Source organism: Ovis canadensis, chromosome 4 (genome assembly GCF_042477335.2).
Source record: "Ovis canadensis isolate MfBH-ARS-UI-01 breed Bighorn chromosome 4, ARS-UI_OviCan_v2, whole genome shotgun sequence".
In the NCBI taxonomy this organism is placed as follows: domain Eukaryota; kingdom Metazoa; phylum Chordata; class Mammalia; order Artiodactyla; family Bovidae; genus Ovis; species Ovis canadensis.
Genome location: NC_091248.1, coordinates 71,214,649 through 71,239,154, shown reverse-complemented (window position 1 = coordinate 71,239,154; position 24,506 = coordinate 71,214,649). Strand labels below are relative to the sequence as shown.

The window sequence follows — 24,506 nt, the reverse complement described above, 5'->3', positions numbered from 1 at the left end:
ACCCGACATAGAACAATGGACTGGTTCAAAACTGGGAAAAGAGTACGTCAAGGATGTATATTGTCACCCTGCTTGTTTAACTTATATGCAAAGTACATCAAGCGAAATGCCAGGCTAGATGAGTCACAAGCTGGAATCAAGCCTGCTAGGAGAAATATCAACAACCTCAGATATGTAGATGATACCATTCTAATGGCAGAAAGTGAGGAGGAACTAAAGAGTTTCTTGATAAGAGTGAAAGAGGAGCATGAAAACGCTGGCCTAAAACTCAACACTAAAAACAAACTAAGATCATGACATCTGGTCCCATCACTTCATGGCAAATAGATGGGGAGAAACTGGAAACAGTGACAGATCATATTTTGGGGTCTCCAAAATCACTGCAGACAGTGACTGGACCCATTAAAAGATGCTTGATCCTTGGAAGGAAAGTTGTGACAAACTTAAACAGTGTATTAAAAAGCAGAGATGCCACTTTGCCAACAGAAGTCAAAACTGTGGTTTTTCCAGTAGTGATGTATGGTTGTGAGAGCTGGACCATAAAGAAGACTAAGCACTTTAGAACCGATGCTTTGGAATTGTGGTGCTGGAGAAGACTCTTGAGAGTCCCTCGGACTACGAGGAGATCAGACCAGTCAATCTTGAGGGAAATCAACCCTGAATATTCATTGGAAGGACTGATGCTGAAGCTCAGCATCAGCTGAAGCTCCAATACTTTGGCTACCTGATGCCAAGAGACGACTCATGGGAAAAGACCCTAATTCTGGGAGAGATTGAAGACAAAAGGAGAAGGGGTTGGCAGAGGATGAGATGGTTGGATAGCATCACCCACTCAATGGACATGAATTTGAGCAAACTCTGGAAGATCATGGGAGACAGAGGAGCCTGGTGTGCTGCATTTCATGTAGTTGCAAAGAGTCAGACAGGACTTAGCGACTGAACAATAACAATAACACGAAAGGATATGTTTTTAAGCCCCATTAGGAAAATAATGGCAGACTCAGCTACTTATGATCAGTTGTGAATCTAGGAAATTCCTGGGTTGAGATATGACTCAGCATTTGATGGCTATGACTACTTGCTTCCCTACACAACAGGAAACCAAGAAGAACCAACTCCTTTTGTTTAAGATTAGGTAGATTCCACCATTTCCAGACAATGAGAGACCTCCAGTGCCCTAGATTGTCCAACATACAGATGTGGTTCTTTCATTTTCTCCACAAACTGCCTTAATGCCATCTGTCTTTTATCTAACAACACAAACAATGGCAAGAATCTATTCATTTTTTTCAAGACAATAAGTCTTTCAAATTCCAAAATAAGCAATGATTGTGTGAAAACTCTCCATCAATAAAATTTACTTCTTACCCTTTGTTCTTTACACAGGCATTTTTCAAGTGAACGTAGCTGGAAGGAAATATACCCTGGAAGAGAAAATGTGAAGGTTATGTCTATTCCAGCAGAATAACTTTCATAAGTCATATATATATAATATCACCACACAACCATAACAATACCAGGAAGATGGAATCTCTAACACATTCTCTAGGTGAAATCTATTGTAGCTTATAACCAGTCATTTTATTTCAAATGTTTATCAGTTTACCAATTTAGAGATACTTTAAAATAAATATAATCAAAACATTAAATCCTGCTCAAAAATATATTCTATATATAACAGAAATTTTTTGTATTTTCAAGAATTCTATATAGAAAGCATGTTAAATAATTTTTTAAATATTGCAGTTTTGAAAAAAGGGGTTTTAATCTGCTTCTTTTGGTTGTAGTTCTTTTTCTTATCTTCAAACTACTCATGTGTCTATTTGAAAATACATACTAAAAAAATACCACTACTATGAATTTAGAAACAGTATATTACATGTTTAGGAATGATCCTTAATGAAAACATAGCAGCAAATCATCACCAGGCTGCCATTCTGATGGAACAAAAATTAAACAAAAGAAGACACGCCAGCTTAAAGCTCTTTATTGTAGGGAAAGGCTAGGGCAAGGAAATTGTTCCTTTGTTCTAAATGAGAAATTGAAAAAAAATTTTAAAAAGAGTAATTTTATTATCCATTAAATGACAATATTCTCTGAATGATTTTTTATGCACAATTAAATGGAAAATTCAATTAAATATTTAGGGAAAACAAATGTCATTTGAATACATTATCACCACTGTGGGTCCAAGGATAACATAAAATTTAACTAGCAAGCTCTGTACATACAACAGTAGTAAATAGGCATAGGTTTAAAAAAAAAAAAACCACCATTTTTTTTCCTTTGGAGTTTAAATTTACCTCAATATGGTAGGAATAGCAAATAAGAGTAATTATTGGAATTAACAAGAAGTCAGAAATCGAGTTTCTTTAGAAGAGAAATAAAAGCACAAAATCTTAACACCTTTTAAAGTATGTTCAAAATGAAAAATATTGAAGTTATATATTTATGTGCCTGCAGATGTCCAAAAATAACTTTGAATGAGAGCTAAAGTATAGACTCTCCTTTAGAATGACCTAAAATAAGTGAAATAAAGTAATTAACACAGTTGGATGATCCAGGAAAAAAGGTATACTTAAACAGAAATGCAGGCAAAATAGATTAGATTACTTGTATTTTGGAAATGAGAAATGACACACTTTATCTATTATCCTAAGAAAACCAGAATTAAACCAAAACATGAACATGGCATGTAAGAAAATATTAGTGAATGTGGATAGCATGGGTAAAGATGGGAAGATAGGAACAAAGTCGAAAAATATAGAAGTAAGGATTAGTGTTAACATCATAAACTACACAAAGGAAAGGTAAAAGAAAACTCATATTACTTCCTACTATAATTCCTTAGGATTTATATAAATATATAAATGATAATGAGTCTTAGTTTCTGTCTGGAATGGTAAGAAAGATGGACTCTTTATAATTTGATTTTCCCACATTTCAGCTCCTCACTCCTAAAGGGACTCATAACATACCTAAAATAAACCACTCTCCTCACCAACTTTTACAAATGATATCACAGAAAATAAAGATTAAATACCTCTAGTCATTATGTCTTTTGGAATATATATTTCTGCTGCCTGAATTTTAATTTAGCTTTCTGCAAAACTCACACTTCAAAAAGATTTTGTTTATATATAATAAGCTTATTAAGGTCTTCTCAGTATAAATTTCAAGAGCTACACAGGATTATCACTTGAATAGTATATCTTCAGTATAATCTAAGTTCAAAGGAATTTCCAAAATTATGAAGATCTGTATTGCCATTTAGTATTTCAACTAAGAGTCCCAACTGTAATTTCAATTGTATAAAGAAATAAAGTAAATTAACTGTCTTTCTTAAAGATCCCATAATTACAGTTAAAAGTAATTATTTTTACCTTGATATTTGGGTTTTTTAAGGCAAATCCTCTGTACCAGCCTGTGGAGAAATAATCATGGTCATATTTCAATAAATCATTATAATACTTTGAAGAAATCATTAGAAATCACTGTATCTTTTGCTGACAGACTTTACCTTACATGTAGATATTCTAGGTAGAAACATGTGGGAATTGGAAGTAGGCTAGACTATAAAAGTCAAGTGACTACAAGTTTAAGTCTTCTATCAATAAAATCACTTAAAAATTGTATTGGAAATGTACATAAAAAATACAAACATGCATAATGGAAGTAAAGGTTTGATAATCAGAGCACTGGGCTTAAATTCTGGTTTTACTATCAATAAGTATTAGCTGTTGAAATCTTGGGCAAGTTAAGTGACCTCTCTGAGCCTAGTTTCACTCCATTTTATAAAATGTCACACTATATCTCAAAGAAATTCAAGAATCTACACAAGATTTAATATAGTTCGAAACTGTCTTTGCCTGAATACAAAGCCCTGACTCTACCATCAAAGAACAGTGCTTAGCCAGCAATTCTGTACTGAACTCACAGATCGCCTACCATCTTGGGTGAGGATCAGTCTGATAGCATAAGAAGAAAGAAGCCAGGTCTCATCCACTTAGAGCATTAATGGCACTCTTTCATCCAATGTCCCATCAACTGACTCACCATAATTTTTATTCTGCAGAATGTCTACTACTTAACCTCCAAAGTGACTCAGTAAGTTTTACAGCACTGTCTTTAAGGGGGAACATAACTTTTTATAGTTTAAAACAATTACAGAGTATACATATACATATATATATATATGAATGAATTTATATAGCTAATATACATGTGCTGTGTGTATGCTCAGTTGGTTAGTTGTGTCTTGCCGGGAGCCAGCATGAGGAATTCCACCCGTGACAAGGTCATGCGGCAGAGCTCTGATGGCAAGGCTAATCAGACCTCAGGTTTTCCCCCTGGAATTTCCTGAGCATCCACCCCCCAAAAAATAAGAATCTGCCTGCTTTTCCACTCTTCTAATATTCTCTGGAAAAAGTCAAATCAGGGCTTTAGTCTTCTGCATTTGAAAGGGATGTTTCAGTTAAAACCCCTCTGATAGCTCTCTAGCTTGCCTAACAGGTTCCCCCGGACCTCTTACAGCTTGTGAATTGCTTACAGCCCCCCAACCACAAGAGGCACAGAGCTTAAAGCATCTTAAGATACAGAGCCTTTCCTAAGAGCTAAAAATCATATCGGTGACGGGTTTTCACTGTTGACTCAATGATTGCCGCCAGACCTCCATATTCTTTATCTTTTAGGCACCTGGGAGGATGTTAATCAATGTAAACGGGATATGGAAAAAGATACATAGTAGTTTTGATGTTAGCAACACTAGACTTTTGAGTTAATTACTTTTCTCTTTGTTATATATCACTGCACTCCTCTTGTGTCCTTGCTATGTAAGAATGTAACTTTATTTAGTGCTTTCTGAGAGTGGCACCAGACTTTGGGAAGATCAACACAAATAAGCCTTCTAGTTAACAAACCCTTATCAGAAAAAAGGATGTAAAATGTTAATTGGCCCTTTTTGGCCAGAAGATGATGTAAATCACCTAAGACTTGTGTATACAATTAGGTATGCAGAGAGAAAAGCCTGGTTTTGATAAGAGTCTGGGCTGCTAACGCTGCATAACTTTGTGTTACCCATTGATCTCCATGTTTTATTGAAAGTATAAAAGGCCTTCTGAACAACAGGGGCCGGAGCCAGTCGCTGGACTGGTTTCCTCCGTGTCTCCTCTTTACTCTAATTTCAGGCTGAATTCCCATCGGGAGCGGGGCAGCTCACCATGTCCACTTACTTGTCCCGGCTTTTAAGATCCACGCGAGGGGGAGCCCAAGGCGGGGCAGCCCCGGATATTCAAGTGGGCGCCGGTGGCCCAGTGTAGATGGTGCAAGCTCCTCGTCTGGAACTTTATTGGCCTTCCCCGTAAGCCAAGTTATTCAGCCCTCTTTTCTCCACCTAATTTTCCTACTACACTATTTCTTCCTAATCTAATCTTATATTTCTATATGAATAAATAAATAAGTTCTCCTCACCAACGCCATCCCCACTTCAAATTCCCTGAATCCACTAGGGCTGGACCCCGGCAGTGTCTGACTCTTTGTGACCCCATGGATTGCAGCCCTCCAAACTCCTCTATCCATGGAATTTTCCAAGAAAGAATACTTGAGTGGGTTACCATTTTTTACTCCAGAAGCTAATATATAGCCTCCTATAAATGTATTATTTTCAACTTATTGTTTCTTCAACTATAGAAACCATTTGCTTATTGGAAGAAATTATTTTATCATAAAACCAATGTTCTATTGAATTGAATCTTTTTGATTAACTGAACTTTTAGAAAGAAGTATTTGAGTTTTGTATTTAAATATTTTTATTCCTCATGAGTTTTCTTAAAAAAATATTTTGTAAAACACCATTTTACAATCAGCCTGGAAAAAGTAGAGTGAATTGAGAATTGCAATCTATAATGTCAGGATTTATTAGATTCCTTAAAGACATCCACCCAAGAGATAGATCCATTCTTAAATAATTATTTTAATAGTAACCAAAACTTCTTAAGAATTGCAGAAATGTCACAGTGAGGTCTCTGTCCAACTACACCATACAGAAAGATGTTTACATTACAAAACAGCTCCCATTAGCTGGTAAGTATATTTTCACCCATTCATAACAGATTTTATATTTATCTGTAAATGAAGTGGAAACAGACAAAATATATCTGGCAATGACAGAGAAAAACCTTATATTTTTAAATATATCAGTGACACTGGATAAAATAAATGTCCATGTATCACTACCATTTAATGACAGGCTCTAAATAAAAGTAATAGTTCTATTTGGGAGAACACAATTTTATCAATAATGACTCTTAATTTGATAGAGTCTTACCATATTATAAATTCCTAATAAGGACAATGCATTGAGAGGAAAATCATATCTTTGGATATGCTGATGGGACTTTACAATATGGCCATTTTGTTAAGAAAACAAAGTAGTCATTTTATCTGGGATCTTTTTAAGGACTAGCGTTTAAGGATGTTTTGTTACAAGGAATAGAAGCATTTGAGAACATACTAGGTTGATTTAATGAGGTACCTCTTATATAAATTAATCATACAAGTTCACCTAAGATTTCAAATGGAGGAAATAACTTCACTCCAAATTTGGGGGAGGTGAGGAGGAAGAGTTTATAGGACTAGAGCAGAGCTGGCCAGGGCAGGAGTCCCACCCCAAGGAATCTGGCTACGCAATCTCGGTTAAAGCATTTCTGCTCTGGACCTCTGTTTCTTTCTGTCCTGGGGAGCCCACCAGACTCTTGACATTCCAAGAAAGGCCCTCGAGTTTGGCCCTGAGTCATGAACTCTCAGAAATTCAACAGTCTCAATTGCATCTAGTGAATATAAATAAATAATATTAGGAAAAAATATAATCAGTTTAAAAATACCAAACAATGTTTTCCCATAAGCCAAACATTGAACATGCAAGGAAATAATTTTGTAAAAAATGGTTCATTGTGACTAAGGGGAAAATTCCGGAGATTAATAGAAGTATGAAAAGAATTTGTAAATTTTATGAGCTGCCCAATGCTGAGGAGATCGTTTACCCAACTGCAAACGATCAATACTAGTCTACTTACCATCACACTTCTCCAGGATCTGAACTGTATCTCCAATTTCCAATGACAGACCATATGGCACAGTTCCTCGAAAACTGGCAATAACTGTAAGAAATGACACAGAATATATGGGGATAATCATGTCAGTAATGGCCAGTTACACTGCTTCCTATTGCATGTTACTGACCAGGAAAAATGAACGTGAGCAGGAAATACACACTGATAGTTAGAACTGGCTGTCATATTTTAACGTGACACCTTTCAGAAGAAAACCAAAGTTTACATACTTTGCTAACTGTTTGGTCAAACAAGTGTTATAAATACAAATTTCAAAGGTGTGATAGTTACTAAGATAGTAGACAAAATATCAACATCACTCAATAACATACGTAAACAGATACTGCCTGAAGAGCTGCGCAAGGAGTGTCCCTCGACCTCACTGCTACAATCACTCCCTATTTGGAAGCCCATCCCATGGTAGGGACTCAATAAATACGTGTTCAGTAATAAATGAGGACTATATGTCTTACTCATTAATAAGCTTAGTTGACCTTTCTGCTATGCTGTCTTCAGGATATTTTTCCATACACCACAAGGTCCTCAAGAGAAGGCACTCTGTCCTCACTACTTACTGCTCACTACTGTGTCCTCAGGGTCTAGCCCAGCACATGGTGTTAAAGCAGTCTTCTTCTCTGTAGTAATCAATGGTAATGGTTACTTCTCTCCCCTGGGTCTAAACACATGGCCAAAATGACAATTCCCACATGCCTTAGCTCTCAGATCGTTTGAACTAGGGGAAGTAGGGGCACACAGAGAGGAGGCACCGTTTAGCCTTACCTAATGTTTACAGACTGACTGGTTTCTTAAACACGGTGCGGGGCTGGGCAGGACTGGGATATAATACCAGAGATTAACCATCCCTAGGCAATTTGAGGGGTTAAGAGAGAATGAAGGACAGAGATTCTTCCCAGGAAATTAACACCTGAGTCATAAGAGAGACCAGGCTAGAAAGTAAAGAAAAGGACCTCAACACACAGAAAGAGAAGACACATTTCCTGTTAAATATTTCACATGCTGAAATCATCTTCCAAGTCACATCCAAAAAATGATAGTAGATGCTTCGACCGCCTGATTTTTAAAAGCCCCCAACTTTGGAAGTGAATTTTACAGTATTCTATCTTGCAGATCATAAGATTTAGAAACACCGCCAATCCCCCAAGTAAATTATTGTTATTATTATTGTTGTTAGTGCTATGAATGTATTTTAAAAGCCTGAAGGAACACATGAATCTGTCAAAAATCAAAACATGCCAATAAGTAATGGGCTTTCAGAGAGGTCTAAAGCCATTTTATGATCTTAAAACAAAATTAGCAGTAGCAATCAAAACACAGGACAGAAAACATAGCCCAAAGTATATGAGACAGATAAAAATAACTACAGAGTAACCAAGTTAAAACATTCTAGATAAGCATTAATCCATGATGTCATTTTCTAACTATAACCATAAATACCCTATGACCTCATGTTGATGGCCTCAACAGTGTTTGCTTGAAAAATAATCAAAGGTCTGTTTCTTGACAGATTACTTCAAATAACTTTCAGGGACCTCTTCTTAACAGGAATCAACAACCAAATAGACAGTAGATTAAGTACAATTTAAGACTCCAAAGCAAACTGACCCTCAGAATTGCCTTTTTACACTCATGAAGTTACCTTAACCTCTCACAGCCCTAGTGGTTCAGCCCTGCATTACTGATGCTTTTCCTAGAGGTCTAAGTGTGTGGCTGCCCTAACTCCGCTCATTCTCCGAACACGAATGCCCGTGTTAACTCCCAGGCAGCCAGAAACACCTCCCCTACTGCTGGTGGCTCTCTCCTACCCCATCACCTTCTTGAACATGGCAGTCCCACTCATTAGTTTCATTCTTCACCACCCCTTCACGCCTCAGCCCTTCATGCCACTGTGTTCTGAAATTGCTCTCTCCCTCACTGTCACTACATTCATGTTGCCTTTCAGGAGGCCATCCTCTCTTCTACCACTTCTCTCATACCTTCCAGCCTTCTGCTGTAGATCTACTCTCTTAGCCCTCTTTTCAAAAATTTACTTATTTTCAACTGGAGGATAGTTGCTTTACAATATTGTGTTGGTTTCCACCATACATCAGCATGAATCAGCCATAGGTATATACATGTCCCCTCCCTTTTGAACCTTCCTCCTACCTTCCTCCCCATCCCTTCCCTCTATGCAGTCACACAGCAAATTTTCACTATCTATTTTACCTAAGATAATGTATATTTTCCATGTTACTCTCTCAATTCGTCCCACCCTGTCCTTCCCCTACAGCGTCCACAAGTCTCTTCTCTATGTCTGCATCTCCACTGCAGCCCTGCCAATAGGTTCATCAATACCATCTTTCTATATTTCATATATATGCATTAATATCCAAGTTAGCTTTCTTCTTAAATGCTGATGTCAAACAGGCTGGGTGTACGGACTTCCCTGGTGGTCCAGTGGTTAAGACTTCAAGCTTGAACTGCAGGGAACACGAGTTCCATCCCTGGTTGAAGAACTAAGACCCCACGTGCTGAGTGGCCAAAAACAAACAGAGAAACAAAAAGGCTAGGTGTAGGAAGAGAACATCAAACTTGGTATCATGAGATACGGGTATGAGCCCAGATCTGACCACTTATTAGCTGTGTGATTTGGTCCAAGATCCTAATCTCTCAAGAGTCTCCAATACCTCATCAGGAAAATGGGGTCAATGATAAAGAACCTGCAAAAGGTAATAAAGGATTAAATAAGGCTTCTCAGAGCAGACTTTCTTGATATACATCCTCTCACCCCAATTCCATGTGCTCATAGCACCATATACCACTTAACCAGCCTCCCTTATTTGCGCAAGTTTTGGAAGGATGTCTCCTGCAACAGACTGAAAATTCCATGGATATAAGAACTAGGTAGGTTTCAGTTCCCAGTTGTCTATATAATTCAGTATAGAGCCTGGCACACAAATTGAGCTCAGTAAATAATCACTGAGGGAATGAATGAGGGCAGAGCCATTCCTGTTAAGTGTTCTGGTCTTAGGCAGTCAGGTTCCTTTATTACGGGCAATTCTATTTTAAGAGGGCACACAAAATTCTAAGAACCAAACTATATTACCTGTGAAAACTCATTCTTTCACAGGAAATGTTTAAAACTGGGATGATAGGTTGTTTGGGTCATAACTGCACATCATCTCATTTCTTACCCAAGGAGTCTATGTGGGTGAATTCTGACTTCACTCTTCACCTATATAATATCTGATAACTATTAAAGGCGAGCTATTATGTTCTTCACTCTCATTGAGCTTCAGATGCCTCCTCTATAAAAGAAGGAGTTGAACAAGGTGAACTGAAAGGTCCTGCCAGCCTGCAATCCTGAGAGTCTGGAAGAAGTCTTTCAGCTCAGCACGGACAGGGTATAATATATGACTGAAGCACTCTGTCCCCAAACCAGCCTTGCTTCGGTGTTAGTCACTGCCTGAGTTCTGAAAGAATGGACATTGGTCCCCACCATCTGACAAAGCAGAAGGGAAGGTCTGCTCTCAGCATCTCCTACAAAGTCCTTTACCACTGCACTCCCGTTCCTTTCCAGGCTCCCATCCCACCTACCTCTCCACACAATGCCCTCCACACTACCATACCCAAATCCCCACCAGGTTCTTTCATGCAGAACTCAGTGCCTCTAAGCGTACTATCCCCCTTAGGGGCAGCTGCCTTCCCCGCCTCTTCTACACAGGAACTGCAAAGTAGCCTGAGTTGAAGGTCTAGCTCCAAGGTTAACTCTTTGAATTTCCTGATGCGACCCTTTCTCTTTCCCCATCCTTGGACCCAAATGAAATCAATTTTCTTTTATCTATGCTCCAAGGGGACCATGACCATATCTTAAATCACGCAAGGTATCATATACACTTGACTTATCTTTGTCTTTCTACTTGAAAACTTGAATTGTTTCGAATTCCTCTTCCACACACTAGCATAGGATTATGTTAGCGCATGAACAGAGAATGAATAAACACACGGAATGAATGAATGAAGCCACTGAAAAATGGTACCCAAGTTTTAACAGAGTCAGAGAATGTCAAAGGCACCGCTCATAATTTAAAACATCTAAAATATATTAAACCACAGATCACATTGGAGAGTAACACTTTTTAAAGATATAGTTCAAGGCAGGACTTTGATCTTTACCTTCTAAAATGGCTAGCCATTTTCAGTCTTTGAATTATGCAAGTAATTCTACCTTGCAATGTACTAAGTTCATGAATGGATGGATAAATGCTGTTTTATTTATGCTTCAGGTTATGCAATTGAAAGGGGAAGGCAGTTCTAGGCCAAAGAGCAAAAGATCTGAAAGCATGATTGACTCGTGTTTACTAATGGTAGCATATATTGTATCATAAAGGAAGGAAAACTGGTTTCGCAAAGCAAAGATTCAAAGAAAACTCAGGCATTCATGAAATCTCAATCTGCATTTCTATCAAATGCACTTGAAACATATGGAATGCTTAGATTCTACTCTGGATACAACTTTTCAAGTAAGCCCCCAAATCCTCCAAGCATTTTTGCATGAAACAAGTCTATAGTTGAAAATTCATCTTGCCACCAGTTGTTATAAACTAGCTCTGTCTTCAAATGAAAGTCTTCTTATCCTATCTTTCCAGGGGCATCCCAATAATATTTGGGTTTACTGAACATGACCACATACTGTCTTGATTCCCTTATTTTCTTATAAATTGAAAAAGAGCTACAGAAAAGATCACAGAGAATGAATGCTTCATAGAGCTGGAAATACAAAGGTCCAATGCTATTGTTTCAGTCCTAAGGATCCTGAGAATACAGTTTTAAACAGACATAAAAACTACTATATGGTATTGTTTTCATCTCTGCTCATTTGCTACTATATAGAAATTTATTTGGATTAACAAACATGTATATAAACACAGCTTATGTTCCAATCTTTTAAAATTTTATGTGGGGAACTCCTTGGCATTCCAACACCACTCCATGCTTCTAATGCATGCGGCACAGGTTTGATCCCTGGTCAGGGTACTAAGATCCTGCATGCCACGTGTTATGGCCAACCTCCACCACCCCCCTGCAAAAAAAAAAAAAAAACTAGCTAAAATTATGTGTGTAAGCTGAAAGTGTTAATTAAATGTATAGTTTAAGCATCTTGAAAATCAGAAACAGTTGCCTCTTATCACATATTATTCCTTTACATAATATCAGTTTAGTATCTAGTGACTTTACTAAAAATTAAGTGGTTTTGAAAAGCATCCTATCTGTAAGTCACCAATGTTTTCTATGAAGACTGAAAAAGAGCAAAATCGTGCTGTGAAGCAGGAACTTATTTCTCAGTTTCAGTGACACTGCTTGCTCTTGTAAAGAACAAATTCATACTTTAGACTTTTAAACTTAGTATGGAGCAATTCAATCACAGAGTTGTGACTTTTAAAAGCAAAAACAGAAACAAACTATAAAAACTACTAGAAGACAATCATTAGCCCTGCATCACAGATGATACCATATTCATCATCGTGATCAAAATAATATTGACGATGATGCTACACACCACAATTCAAGTCAAGCCTGGCAAACACTGCCCTTGCCCCTTATGGGTTGACAATCTAAAACGAACGGAACATAATGTGGTGGGGGGGGGGGAATGAAATATTTTGTTCCTTGTGACACAAAAGAAGGCAACTCATCCCTCAAAGTCAAAGTTTTGGCTTCATCTTTCTGATAAAAGGATTTCCAACTCAGAAACAGGTTGTGGTCTGAAAGGTCATTTGGAAGTTATTTACAACACAGAACACGATGCATGCTATTGTTCTCGAGTTCTGAGACTATCCCATGGAATCCCATTTAACACAAAATACATGAAACTCCTGTTTTTCACAACAGAAATGAGCTATGACTGCACCAGAAATTAAATAAACATTTTTATGGGAGTAGCTGTAAAATTCCAAATGCTGGTACTTGAAGCATGTCAGCAACAGTGAGAAGGCAGTGACAGAAGTAGGGGTTTGTAAAGGAACTCAGAGGACATTTAAAACCGGTTCTTTCCATGTTCACGTGCATTTCATACTACATTTCACTCTGGTTTGTCATGAATGTATATCTACATTCAGGTTTATCAGGTTTATGAGTATCATTGTGTGTGTTGGGGGCACACACAAATGGAAAAAAGCAGGGAGGAAAAGGTAGAATTTCTGAAGGGTCAGAAGATTTTTTTTTGGATAAGAGCTGGAGGACACAGTGAAAAGGGAAAGGGGATTAAGCAGAACTAAATTCTTTTTTCAGGGATTTTACTTCATAAAATAGGAAAACAGTGGAAGAAGAGGACAAGGGGTCATCTCCTCTGCACATGCACAAAATTCTCCTGTAGGGAAAGATAAAATACGATGGGGAAATCCAAGCTAATAGTCTTATCAAAGACACCACCTTATTTTTTAAAGAGCTGTCTGGATACGCCTTGAGGGAAGATGAAATGGAAGTCATCTGGAGATTTCTATTGGTATGATCACAAGTGCAGGACAGAACTGTCTTTGTCCCATAGCCCCTTAACATCTTTCCCCTCCATGAGATGAAGTTAAGACCAAAGGGGTCATTTCTACCTTCAAGGGACTCCCAGCTGGCCATCAGTGTGACAGCAGAGCCGTGGGAGCAGGCGGTCTAGAAAGACTGGAAAAAAAATTTCAAAGGAAACATGGGAGGGGGCAATGGGATGCCTGCTCCTGAATATGGCTTTGATGCTGAAAACGAACTCCATAGGAAAATCAAAGGAAGGCTCACTATGCTCCAGCTTCTCATCCTCATAATTACCATGCATTTGAGATCAGTTCCATTCTGTCTATGCAGGCAGGCCCATGGGGCAGACATATGCATATCGACCAACAGGACTTCATTCTTATGCCACGGGTACCATGGTCAGGCCTTCAGACAGGTCACAGGACTCTCTCGGGCCTAAGCGACTTTGAAAAATCAGAACATGGAATAAAATGTATTCATTTCTGACATTTGACAAGTGCTACTTGAAAATATACTGCTGTCCTTGACTATTAAGAGGACATTTCTACCAACTGCAGAACTCCATTCTGCCTAAACCACTGCCCTCTGGACTCCAGGCAAACAAAGTAAGGTCATGGTGCAGCCACACCAAGACCCCTCTTCAGAAATGGATGACATATTCTCCCAGCTGCCGAGAGCATTAGGGCGGTCAAGGGGCAGCCTTCTAGGGTTGCCTCAGCTGAAGAGAGCTGACTTGCCCAAGGCCATGTCCTCTTCCCAGGTGGCCTGCGCCCAGTGACCTTGAGCGCCAGGCCCTCCTGCTGCAACTCTGAAAGGCCACTCCAGCTGAAGTTGACAAAGGCTGTCACTGGGCCAGCATCACAGGTGATGCGTTCTCTCTGCCCAGTCCTACTTCTCCCCTGTTCCTTCCACTGGCGTGACACCCAAGAACACTCTCTGATACATACCCTGTAGCTCATCTCTGCATCTCAGAGTCTGCTTTCTGGGGAGGCCTACCTGCTCCAAGCTTACAGTGTCCTGTGTTCAGAACCGACTTCTTGCCATATCCATTTTCAAGGAAGAAGGAAAGTAGCCTTGTTGAAATACTATCTGGTGGTTTTGCTAAGTTCTTTGTTTATTATTCCTGATCTTCTATGATGGGGGTGTTTCTATTCCCATTTTAGAGATAAAGAAGAGGAAAGAGGCCAACAAGGGAATGAGTGAACATCAGGAGGCTACTGCTCCACACGAAGATTTATTTGAAGACACTGTCACTGTGGCAGGAAAGGAACCCATTTTTATTCCCCAAAGAGTCATAAACATACTCTTCCCCTTGGTTTTAATGTTGCAAAGGCACTTTCCTAAGTGGCTACAAGAACAACTGAAGGTCTAACAGTAGAATTCTGAACTGATGACTGCAACCACCCATCAGTACTTCTAAAAACAACTTTCAGATGATAGAAAAGGTTATGGTTTTGGTCAGCTGCCAGGAAAAAGGAGCATCTTGGAAAACACAGAGTTTAAACAATTATCTCAGAAGTATCTCAGCACCAAGGAAAAGGAGACAATAATGAAAGCTCACAGTAGTGCTTTTTTGGGGAGGGGGCAGGGGGCACACAACATGGGGAATCTTAGTAGCCAACCAGGGATTGAATCTGTTCCCCTTGGACTGGAAGTGCAGAGTCTGGATCACCAGGGAGGTCCCCTAAGGGGACAATACTGAATAGGGAGATGAAGGACCTGGGTTTAGCTCCACAACTTACGAACCATGCAGTCTTGAGTCCTATTATTTGCAGGCAGAATGACATCACCTGCCCGGACTAGCTCCCAGAAATGTCATGAGGATCAAACAAATGTATGAGAACTGGATCTGTAACCCTATAAATGTAAGTAAATACAGGGTATTCTTTTTTTCATAGTCACTGTTAACTGGAAGCTTGGAGACTAGGTCTGAATCTGTAACAGACAAAAATAATGTTTCCATTCACAATCATTAAATTAAAAACCCTTGCTTCATTTTGTGATTACAGATTCTCAGAAACCACTTTTAACAAGTTATACTTAGAAAGATTCAGGTTCAACTGCTCCAGAGGGGAAAGAAGGCTGGTACTATTGCTTTTTCTGATAAAACAGGAAAGCATCTTTGGCAAATGAGACAGATTAAAAAAAAAAAAAAGAAAGTAACAGGGTTAAGAAAGATTTTCCTAAAATGCTGAAGCAGAGATAGGAAGGGAAGAAGATTCAGCTTTTAATACACACTCTGCCAAATAGTGCATTATTTGTCCTAGGAATACCAGACAGCATCAGGAGTAAAAATTACAATGCAGACTTCATGCCACAGAAAATAATAACTGCTTTCCCCACACTCCAAGGGAAAAATTTTCACTAAGAAGTAAAATACCATTTCCCAAGCAAACATATTAAATCTGCCACCAAATATTTGGTTTAAAAAAATGTATATATAAAATGTATAGACATGTATATAAATAGTTATATAAAATATATTTCCTCTCCCAATGTGTGATGGTTAATGCTAAAATTATATCCTTTAAGAGAATTTTTGAAACACAGGATTAAGTTTCAACACTGTTTTTTTATATTCAATATTTTGCTATAAGGGAAGAGAAAAAAAACAAAACCCTGTTACATCTTTCTGTGCTCTGTTCTGATTTCTCATTCCAAGTGCTAAATACTCAAAGTCACAAAATGGCACATAAGACCTCAAGTGGTACATCTGGGCCTAGCCATCTAGCCATCTCACCCTCTCCGCCTGTACCAGAAGGACTCACAGGTCACCCCCAAATGTGTGTGCTTAGTCGTTCAGTTCGTGGCCAACTCTTTGTGACCCCCATGGACTGTGGCCCACTAGGCTCCTCTGTTCATGGGGATTCTCCAGGCAAGAATACTAAAGTTGCCATGTCCTCCTCCCAGCAATTTTCCCAACCAGGGATTGAACCCAGGTCTCCCACATTGCAGGCGAATTCTTTACCAGCTGAGCTACCTCCAAATGGGGAGAGGTCAATCTGTTCTTACAGGCTCTTCTAATCTTCTCTCCAACTAAACAGTCAGTTCTGTCTCATTTGGTTATTTGTCTGGCTCACACAATAAAGCACTCTAATTTTTTTTCTCCACTGCTGCTGCTGCTGCTAAGTCACTTCAGTCATGTCCGACTCTGTGCGACCCCATAGACAGCAGCCCACAGGCTCCCCTATCCCTGGGATTCTCCAGGCAAGAACACTGGAGGGGGTTGCCATTTCCTTCTCCAACGCATGAAAGTGAAAAGTGAAAGTGAAGTCGCTCAGTCGTGTCCGACTCTTAGCAATTCCATGGACTGCAGCCCACCAGGCTCCTCCGTCCATGGGATTTTCCAGGCAAGAAGACTGGAGTCGGGTGCCATTGTTTTCTTCCACAGGGTTTTCTTTTTGCAACCTGAATTTGACTTCCATTCCCAATACTCACCTCTCAAGAGGTCCACTGGGATATTACCTGCAAACCATGTAACTTCCACCAGAAGAGAACCAATCCCACATTCTTATACTTTATTACTCCCTCTTCTCCTTTGATGAATAAGCCAATTTCCAATTTTGAGCAAACACTAGTTCTGACTTGTTTTGACCACTGAAAATCAGTCAAAAGCAATTTCTCTAGAAAATGGGAAGCCAATGAACAGGTCAATGGAGAAAAGGAACAAAGTTCACAGTTCTCTAAGAATCTGGTGCCTGCATATTTTTCTAACCTCAGCCTTTATAAACCAGAGTCAACAGTTACATTGAACCTCTTAGCTGAGTCTTAGCAGGTGCTGTAAATGCTTTTCACTATAGTTGGATCCCCTTTTGCCTATTTCCAACAGACATTCTTCAAATCACCTCCAGCCTCCTTGACTCCATGGTACCCCTCCCATTTACATCTCTCTAACACTTAACTATATCCACCATCTCCAGGTTTGCGATCCCCTTAAGTTCCCAACACCACCCAGTGGCTACTCAATAAATACTGTAGAGTTTACTCCTTCATTCACCTTCTATGTGCCAGCACTGTGGCCAGAACTGGAACGACAATTGTGAAAGAAACACTTTACATCTGCTTCGGGCTTCCCTTGTGGCTTAGATGGTAAAGAATCTGCTTGCAATGAAGGAGAGCTGGCTTTGATCCTTGGGTTGAGAAGATCCCCTGGAGAAGGGAAAGGCTGCCCACTCCAGTATTCTGGCCTGGAGAATTCCATGGACTGTATAGTCCATGGGGTCACAAAGAGTCAGACATGACTGAGTGACTTTCACTTCCACTTCACCTAGTTCACAAGTTACGAGAAAGAATGTTTCCCACATCTTTTCGTTCCTAAAAAATTCAACATTGAATTTTATATTTCCAGTGATTTATTAATTGCAAAATTGTTTTTACACAAAACCAAATTTATAATTCTATCATTCTTGTGTGGAAGAAAAAATTAAGTCTATTGTCCATTTTCTTAACTTTTAATTTTTATTTATTTATTTATTTTTTAATTTTAAAATCTTTAATTCTTACATGCGTTCCCAAACATGACCCCCCCTCCCACCTCCCTCCCCACAACATCTCTCTGGGTCATCCCCATGCACCAGCCCCAAGCATGCTGCACCCTATGTCAGACATGGACTGGCGATTCAATTCTTATATGATAGTATACATGTTAGAATTCCCATTCTCCCAACTCATCCCACCCTCTCCCTCTCCCTCTGAGTCCAAAAGTCCGTTATACACATCTGTGTCTTTTTTCCTGTCTTGCATACAGGGTCATCATTGCCATCTTCCTAAATTCCATATATATGTGTTAGTATACTGTATTGGTGTTTTTCTTTCTGGCTTACTTCACTCTGTATAATTGGCTCCAGTTTCATCCATCTCATCAGAACTGATTCAAATGAATTCTTTTTAACGGCTGAGTAATACTCCATTGTGTATATGTACCACAGCTTTCTTATCCATTCATCTGCTGATGGACATCTAGGTTGTTTCCATGTCCTGGCTATTATAAACAGTGCTGCGATGAACATTGGGGTACATGTGTCTCTTTCAATTCTGGTTTCCTTGGTGTGTATGCCCAGGAGTGGGATTGCTGGGTCATAAGGTAGTTCTATTTGCAATTTTTTAAGGAATCTCCACACTGTTCTCCATAGTGGCTGTACTAGTTTGCATTCCCACCAACAGTGTAGGAGGGTTCCCTTTTCTCCACACCCTCTCCAGCATTTATTGCTTGCAGATTTCTGGATCGCAGCCATTCTGACTGGTGTGAAGTGGTACCTCATTGTGGTTTTGATTTGCATTTCTCTAATAATGAGTGATGTTGAGCATCTTTTCATGTGTTTGTTAGCCATCCGTATGTCTTCTTTGGAGAAATGTCTATTTAGTTCTTTGGCCCATTTTTTGATTGGGTCGTTTATTTTTCTGGAGTTGAGCTGCATAAGTTGCTTGTATATTTTTGAGATTAGTTGTTTGTCAGTTGCTTCATTTGCTATTATTTTCTCCCATTCAGAAGGCTGTCTTTTCACCTTGCTTATATTTTCCTTTGTTGTGCAGAAGCTTTTAATTTTAATTAGATCCCATTTAAGACAGACATATAGATCAATGGAACAAAATAGAAAGCCCAGAGATAAATCCACACACATATGGACACCTTATCTTTGACAAAGGAGGCAAGAATATACAATGGAGTAAAGACAATCTCTTTAACAAGTGGTGCTGGGAAAACTGGTCAACCACTTGTAAAAGAATGAAACTAGATCACTTTCTAACACCGTACACAAAAATAAACTCAAAATGGATTAAAGATCTAAATGTAAGATCAGAAACTATAAAACTCCTAGAGGAGAATATAGGCAAAACACTCTCAGACATAAATCACAGCAGGATCCTCTATGATCCACCTCCCAGAATTCTGGAAATAAAAGCAAAATAAAATAAACTTTTAATTTTTAAATTGCAGATTTATATATAAAAAACTATGAAAATAGTATAAAAATTGACTCAGCCTTCAGTTAGTTTCAGAAAATGTTAAGATATTAAATAAAGCACACTTGCCAAAACCAGAGCTTCCCTCATAGCTCAGTTGGTAAAGAATCTGCCTGTAATGCAGGAGACCCCAATTTGATTCCTGGGTTGGGAAGATCCCCTGGAGAAAGGATAGGGTACCCACTCCAGTATTCCTGGGTTTCCCTTGTGGCTCAGCTGGTAGAGAATCTGCCTGCAATGCAGGAGACCTGGGTTTGATTCCTGGCTTCAGAAGATCCCCTGGAGAAGGGAAAGGCTACCCACTCCATTATTCTGGCCTGGAGAATTCCATGGGCTGTATAGTCCGTGGGGTCACAAAGAGTCGAACACGAGTGAGTGACTTTCACTTTCACTCACTTGCCAAAACCAAGAAATTAATGTTGATATAATATTCTTAACTATCCTACAGATCGTATGCAGATTTTCCCAACTGTTCAACCAATGTCCTTTGGTTAAGGGTTCAATCTTGGATTCCACATTACATTCAGTTGCTTTATTTCTTTAGCCTTCTCTCATTTAACGGGTTCTCAGTCTTTGTCTTTCATGACCTTGATGCTTTCCAGAATACTGTCCAACTATTTTGCAGAAAATCTCTGAATTTAGTTTTGTCTGATGTTTCCTCCTGATTAAGTGTAGGTATGCACTCATGCGAAGAGTTGACTCGTTGGAAAAGACTCTGATGCTGGGAGGGATTGGGGGCAGGAGGAGAAGGGGATGACCCAGGATGAGATGGCTGGATGGCATCACGGACTCAATGGACATGAATCTGAGTGAACTCCAGGAGTTGGTGATGGACAGGGAGGCCTGGAGTGCTGTGATTCATGGGGTCGCAAAGAGTCGGACATGACTGAGTGACTGAACTGAACTGAACTGATGCAATTTTGGCAAGAACACCACAGAAGTGATGACGTGTACCTGCTCGGTGTACCTTACCAGAAGATATACGATGGCAATGTGTCTCATTGCTGGTGATGTTAACCTTGATCACTTGGTTAAGGTGGTTTCTCCACTGCAGAGTTACTACCTTTTTCTTTGCAGTTAACTATAGTATCTTGTGGGGACATACTTGAGACTATGCAAATATACCCTTTTTTTCACCGTATTTTATAGCATCCATTGATGATTCTTGTCTGGAACCCTAGCAAATTTAACTCTGGTGTTTTTTCATAGGGTTATCCAGACACAACTGGTTTATTTCAATTGCAGTTAAAACCTATAATGCGTCCATGTTGAAGCTGGCACAACATCCTGACTTCAGCCATGATGCCTTGATTTCCTAAGCAGAAAGCGTAGACTTAACACTATTACCATAGGTATTCTTGACATGACCTACTCATCATATCAGACAAAATCTCAACCATAACATTTCATTCATTTCAGAAAGTGAACAGACTTAACATTTCTGCTTAATTTTCAGTATACTACTTGGTCTCCTTAAGTACTTCTTTCTTAACCAAAGAATGGATATGTGCATTTGGTAAAAGATAGCTTTTGAACTATTTCAGCTAATTTTCAAGAAAGATTGAATGGGCTTGTCATTAACTATAATCGTTCACAGGTTTGAATTAAGCCTTTCAGTCTTTACTTATAGGTCACCGATAGGGAACTGTGGGAAAATCTTCAGTTTCTTTTATTTCCGTGAGAGAATCTAGTCTTCTGTGATGGCTAATTTTATGTGTCAACTTGACTGGGACATACAGTCAAAGCATTATTTCTGGGTGTGCCTGTGAGGGTGTTTCTGGAAGAGATTAGCATTTGAATAGGTGGGCTGAGTAAAGTAGACTACCTTCTCCAAGATGGGTAAACATCATCCAACCTGCTGGAGGGCCTGAATACAACAAAAAGGTAGGAGGAGGAATTTGAGTTCTCTGCCTGTTTGAGCTGGGACCTCAAATTTCCCTTATCCTGCCTAGGACTTAAGTCATTGGCCCTCCAGTTCTCACAACATCATCACTGGCTTTCCTGGGTCTCAGCTACTATAATCATGAGATAATTCTTTATAGGAAGTCACATACATACATAAATATATTCATATACTTCTGCACATGTATATGTATGTATCTTATAGGGGCTTCCCTGTCTACAATCTGTCTGCAATGCAGGAGACACAGGTTTAATCCCTGGATCAGGAAGATCTCCTGGAGAAGGGAATGCCTACTCACTCCAGAATTCTTGCCTAGAAAATTCCATGGACAGAGGAGCCTGGAATGCTACAGTTCATGGGTTTGCAACAGGGTCAGACACAATTGAGCGACTAAACAATATCATGTATGTATTCTCTGGAGAACCCTGACCTAATACACCCTCCTAATGACTCTGTACAATAATACTGATTTTAAACTAAAGTCTTAGGTTTTACTGATGTTCCCAACAGCTCCTTAAGTTATTAATTCTGGCATACTATATTAGAACTGATTATAAAAATCTTAAACTAAGATATTGACTACAAACTAGAATGTCTAACTTATAAGTGATTTGTGTTCTGAAAATTTTATAAAGCTAGTTATTTAAAATAAATGGATTCTCAAGCTACCATGTAATAGTCTATTTGATTGATGAAGCAACTGAAACAATCATTCCACATGCAATGAAACTTCAGGGATGGGAGGGGTTTATAATCTGGGAGACACACTATGCGCAGAGGTAGAGAGGTACTGGTTAACGTGGAGAGAGAGTGGGTATACTCTTAATTCCTTCCCAGTAGCATAATTCTCACCCTGGACTCCTATAAAACCCCATGCACGGGGAGCACCACCATACTTCAACTCTGCAGTGACCTGGTGATCCATCTACACCCCTCAGCACCCTCAATACAGACTATAGTTATGAATCCATCTTGGCCTTTCTTCATTATTTCCTTTTCTCCAGGGAAACACAGCTGTATTAGAATATCTCGTTCAACCTCTCTCCCACCCTTATCCACAGGGCAGACCCAGTAGCCATGTGACCAGTGAGACAGGAAGGAGTGAACGTCCAAATCCTCTGGAATCTAGCAAGAGCCCAGCCCAATCATTCTTTAAACTTACAGTATTAGAACTGGAAGGACTTTACAGGAGTAATGACATTATTATATACGTGGTATTTGTAAACCTGGTACTCATGTGGCTTATAGTATCCAAGAAATTCATTGAACCCTGCTATTTCTACTTTATAAATTCTCCATGAAATCTTTCTGCTTCCCTTCAATGACTATTTTTAAAATTAAAAGATAATAAGAAAAGAAATGTTGCCAGTTTATCACTGAGATTTTAACGATAAGTTAAGGCAAAATTCATGAAACTGTAAGAGCCAAATCAGAGAACCAGGATAAAAACTGAACATTACCGACTCAGCACTTATCAATTATAAATGAACTTTTAAATCCTTCCTTGGGTTTTTTAGAGGGTGTCAGGTTCTCTGGGGATCATGCCCTCTGTTCTTTGACTCTTCCAATTTTATGAACTAATGAAGCAGTTGCTTCCCACATCTTTCTTCTCACTGTAAATTTCAGCTAACTATTGGTTCCAGGTGTTGTCTACAGTAATTGAAATCTGCACTCTTTGTTAGCAAATTGATGTGCTATTGAAAAGAAATAAAACTACCCCCTTAAACAGACTTTTTTTTTTAATAGAGATTAAAAATCACTGTGCTTGGTTAAAATCTTTGTAATTATTCGTCCTTTCTCCCCTCTACAATGAAAGTTGCCAAGAAAATTTGATACGTTTTCCAAAATATCTTCAAAAACAGACAACAGGTCTGGTGTTAGGGCCAAACCCAGTCATTTGTTTCACAATATGTTAATTAGGAACAATCCATCTATTGGAATTCTTTGGTTTGAAGGATAATTCTGCATTTGTTTTTATTTTTCTGAGCACCACTGGAGGTGACTCAGTCTGCTCGTGAACTAAATCTGACAACGTGAATGCCCTTGAGGTTATGTACAAAGTGAGTGACTTTAATATTCCAGCCAACACAGACTGAAATAACAAATGCCCAAAGATGATAAGATTAAAAAGAGAAAAATACTTCAAACAACATAGAAATTTCTATTTTGGGGAAGATAACTCTAATTCCCCAAAACAATCTCAATATAAAAAAATTAAATTGAAAATGTGATGGATTCTTCCACAGGTATGTGGGAATTTGAGAATAATTCCATTTAACAAAGAAAAATGAGGAGGTCAAATTCCTAAGCTTACTAGAGAAGTACATCTACATGAAATGTACATATAAGAAAGTATGGCTATTTCTTCTTTTATTCATGACTATAATTAAAAACATCTTATTTTAGAACCACTGGGAATAGCCATATGTTAGTTATGTTTTATAAAGCATTGACAATTTACTGAAAGTTTCACTATTACTAATAAATGTAGGTGAGTATAATGAATTCTTAAAGTTAAAAAGCTATATATTGCATTTTCATTTATATAAATGAATAATTTAGCTATTTCTAATACAAATACATTGATCTAAAGCTGATTAGGACCCCCATAGGCTATCAAGTCTCCCATAATAATATGCTTAAAAATCCTGAATCTATCAACTTCTTATAAAATTCAAATACAAAAGAGTAAATAAATACATAAATGTTCCTGCCATCTCTCTTAACTCTAGTTTTGACAGCTGAGTGAAATATTAGCAAAAGATACTTTTTCAAAGATTTTTCAATCATTGAGTTTTAAGGTCTTTGTGTTCCAAATATTTGTGCATTTAAATATTTTCAGTGAATCCAGAGTAGTATGTCTACCAAAAACACAGAATTTTAAGAAATTCTGCATTTTTCTTTGAGTTCGTCCTAAAAACATTCACAACAAGGTCAACTTTTTTTGTTTATTTGTATATATAGGAGAAATTTGTAGTTCTAAATAATTTCATGCCACGAAATTTCAATTTACA

At 38.6% G+C, this 24,506-nt stretch overlaps 1 protein-coding gene across 1 annotated transcript in view; it reads right to left on the bottom strand.

Annotated features, from left to right (window-relative positions):
- The window catches only part of DOCK4 (dedicator of cytokinesis 4), a 471,458-nt gene that overhangs the window by 267,167 nt on the left and 179,785 nt on the right, over positions 1-24,506 (bottom strand). Inside the window, exons 2-4 of the mRNA XM_069587995.1 lie at positions 7,074-7,157; positions 3,384-3,424; positions 1,369-1,424 (exon numbers count right to left, since the gene is read on the bottom strand). Coding sequence (XP_069444096.1) covers positions 1,369-1,424; positions 3,384-3,424; positions 7,074-7,157 — 181 coding nt within the window. The remainder of the gene's footprint in view (positions 1-1,368; positions 1,425-3,383; positions 3,425-7,073; positions 7,158-24,506) is intronic.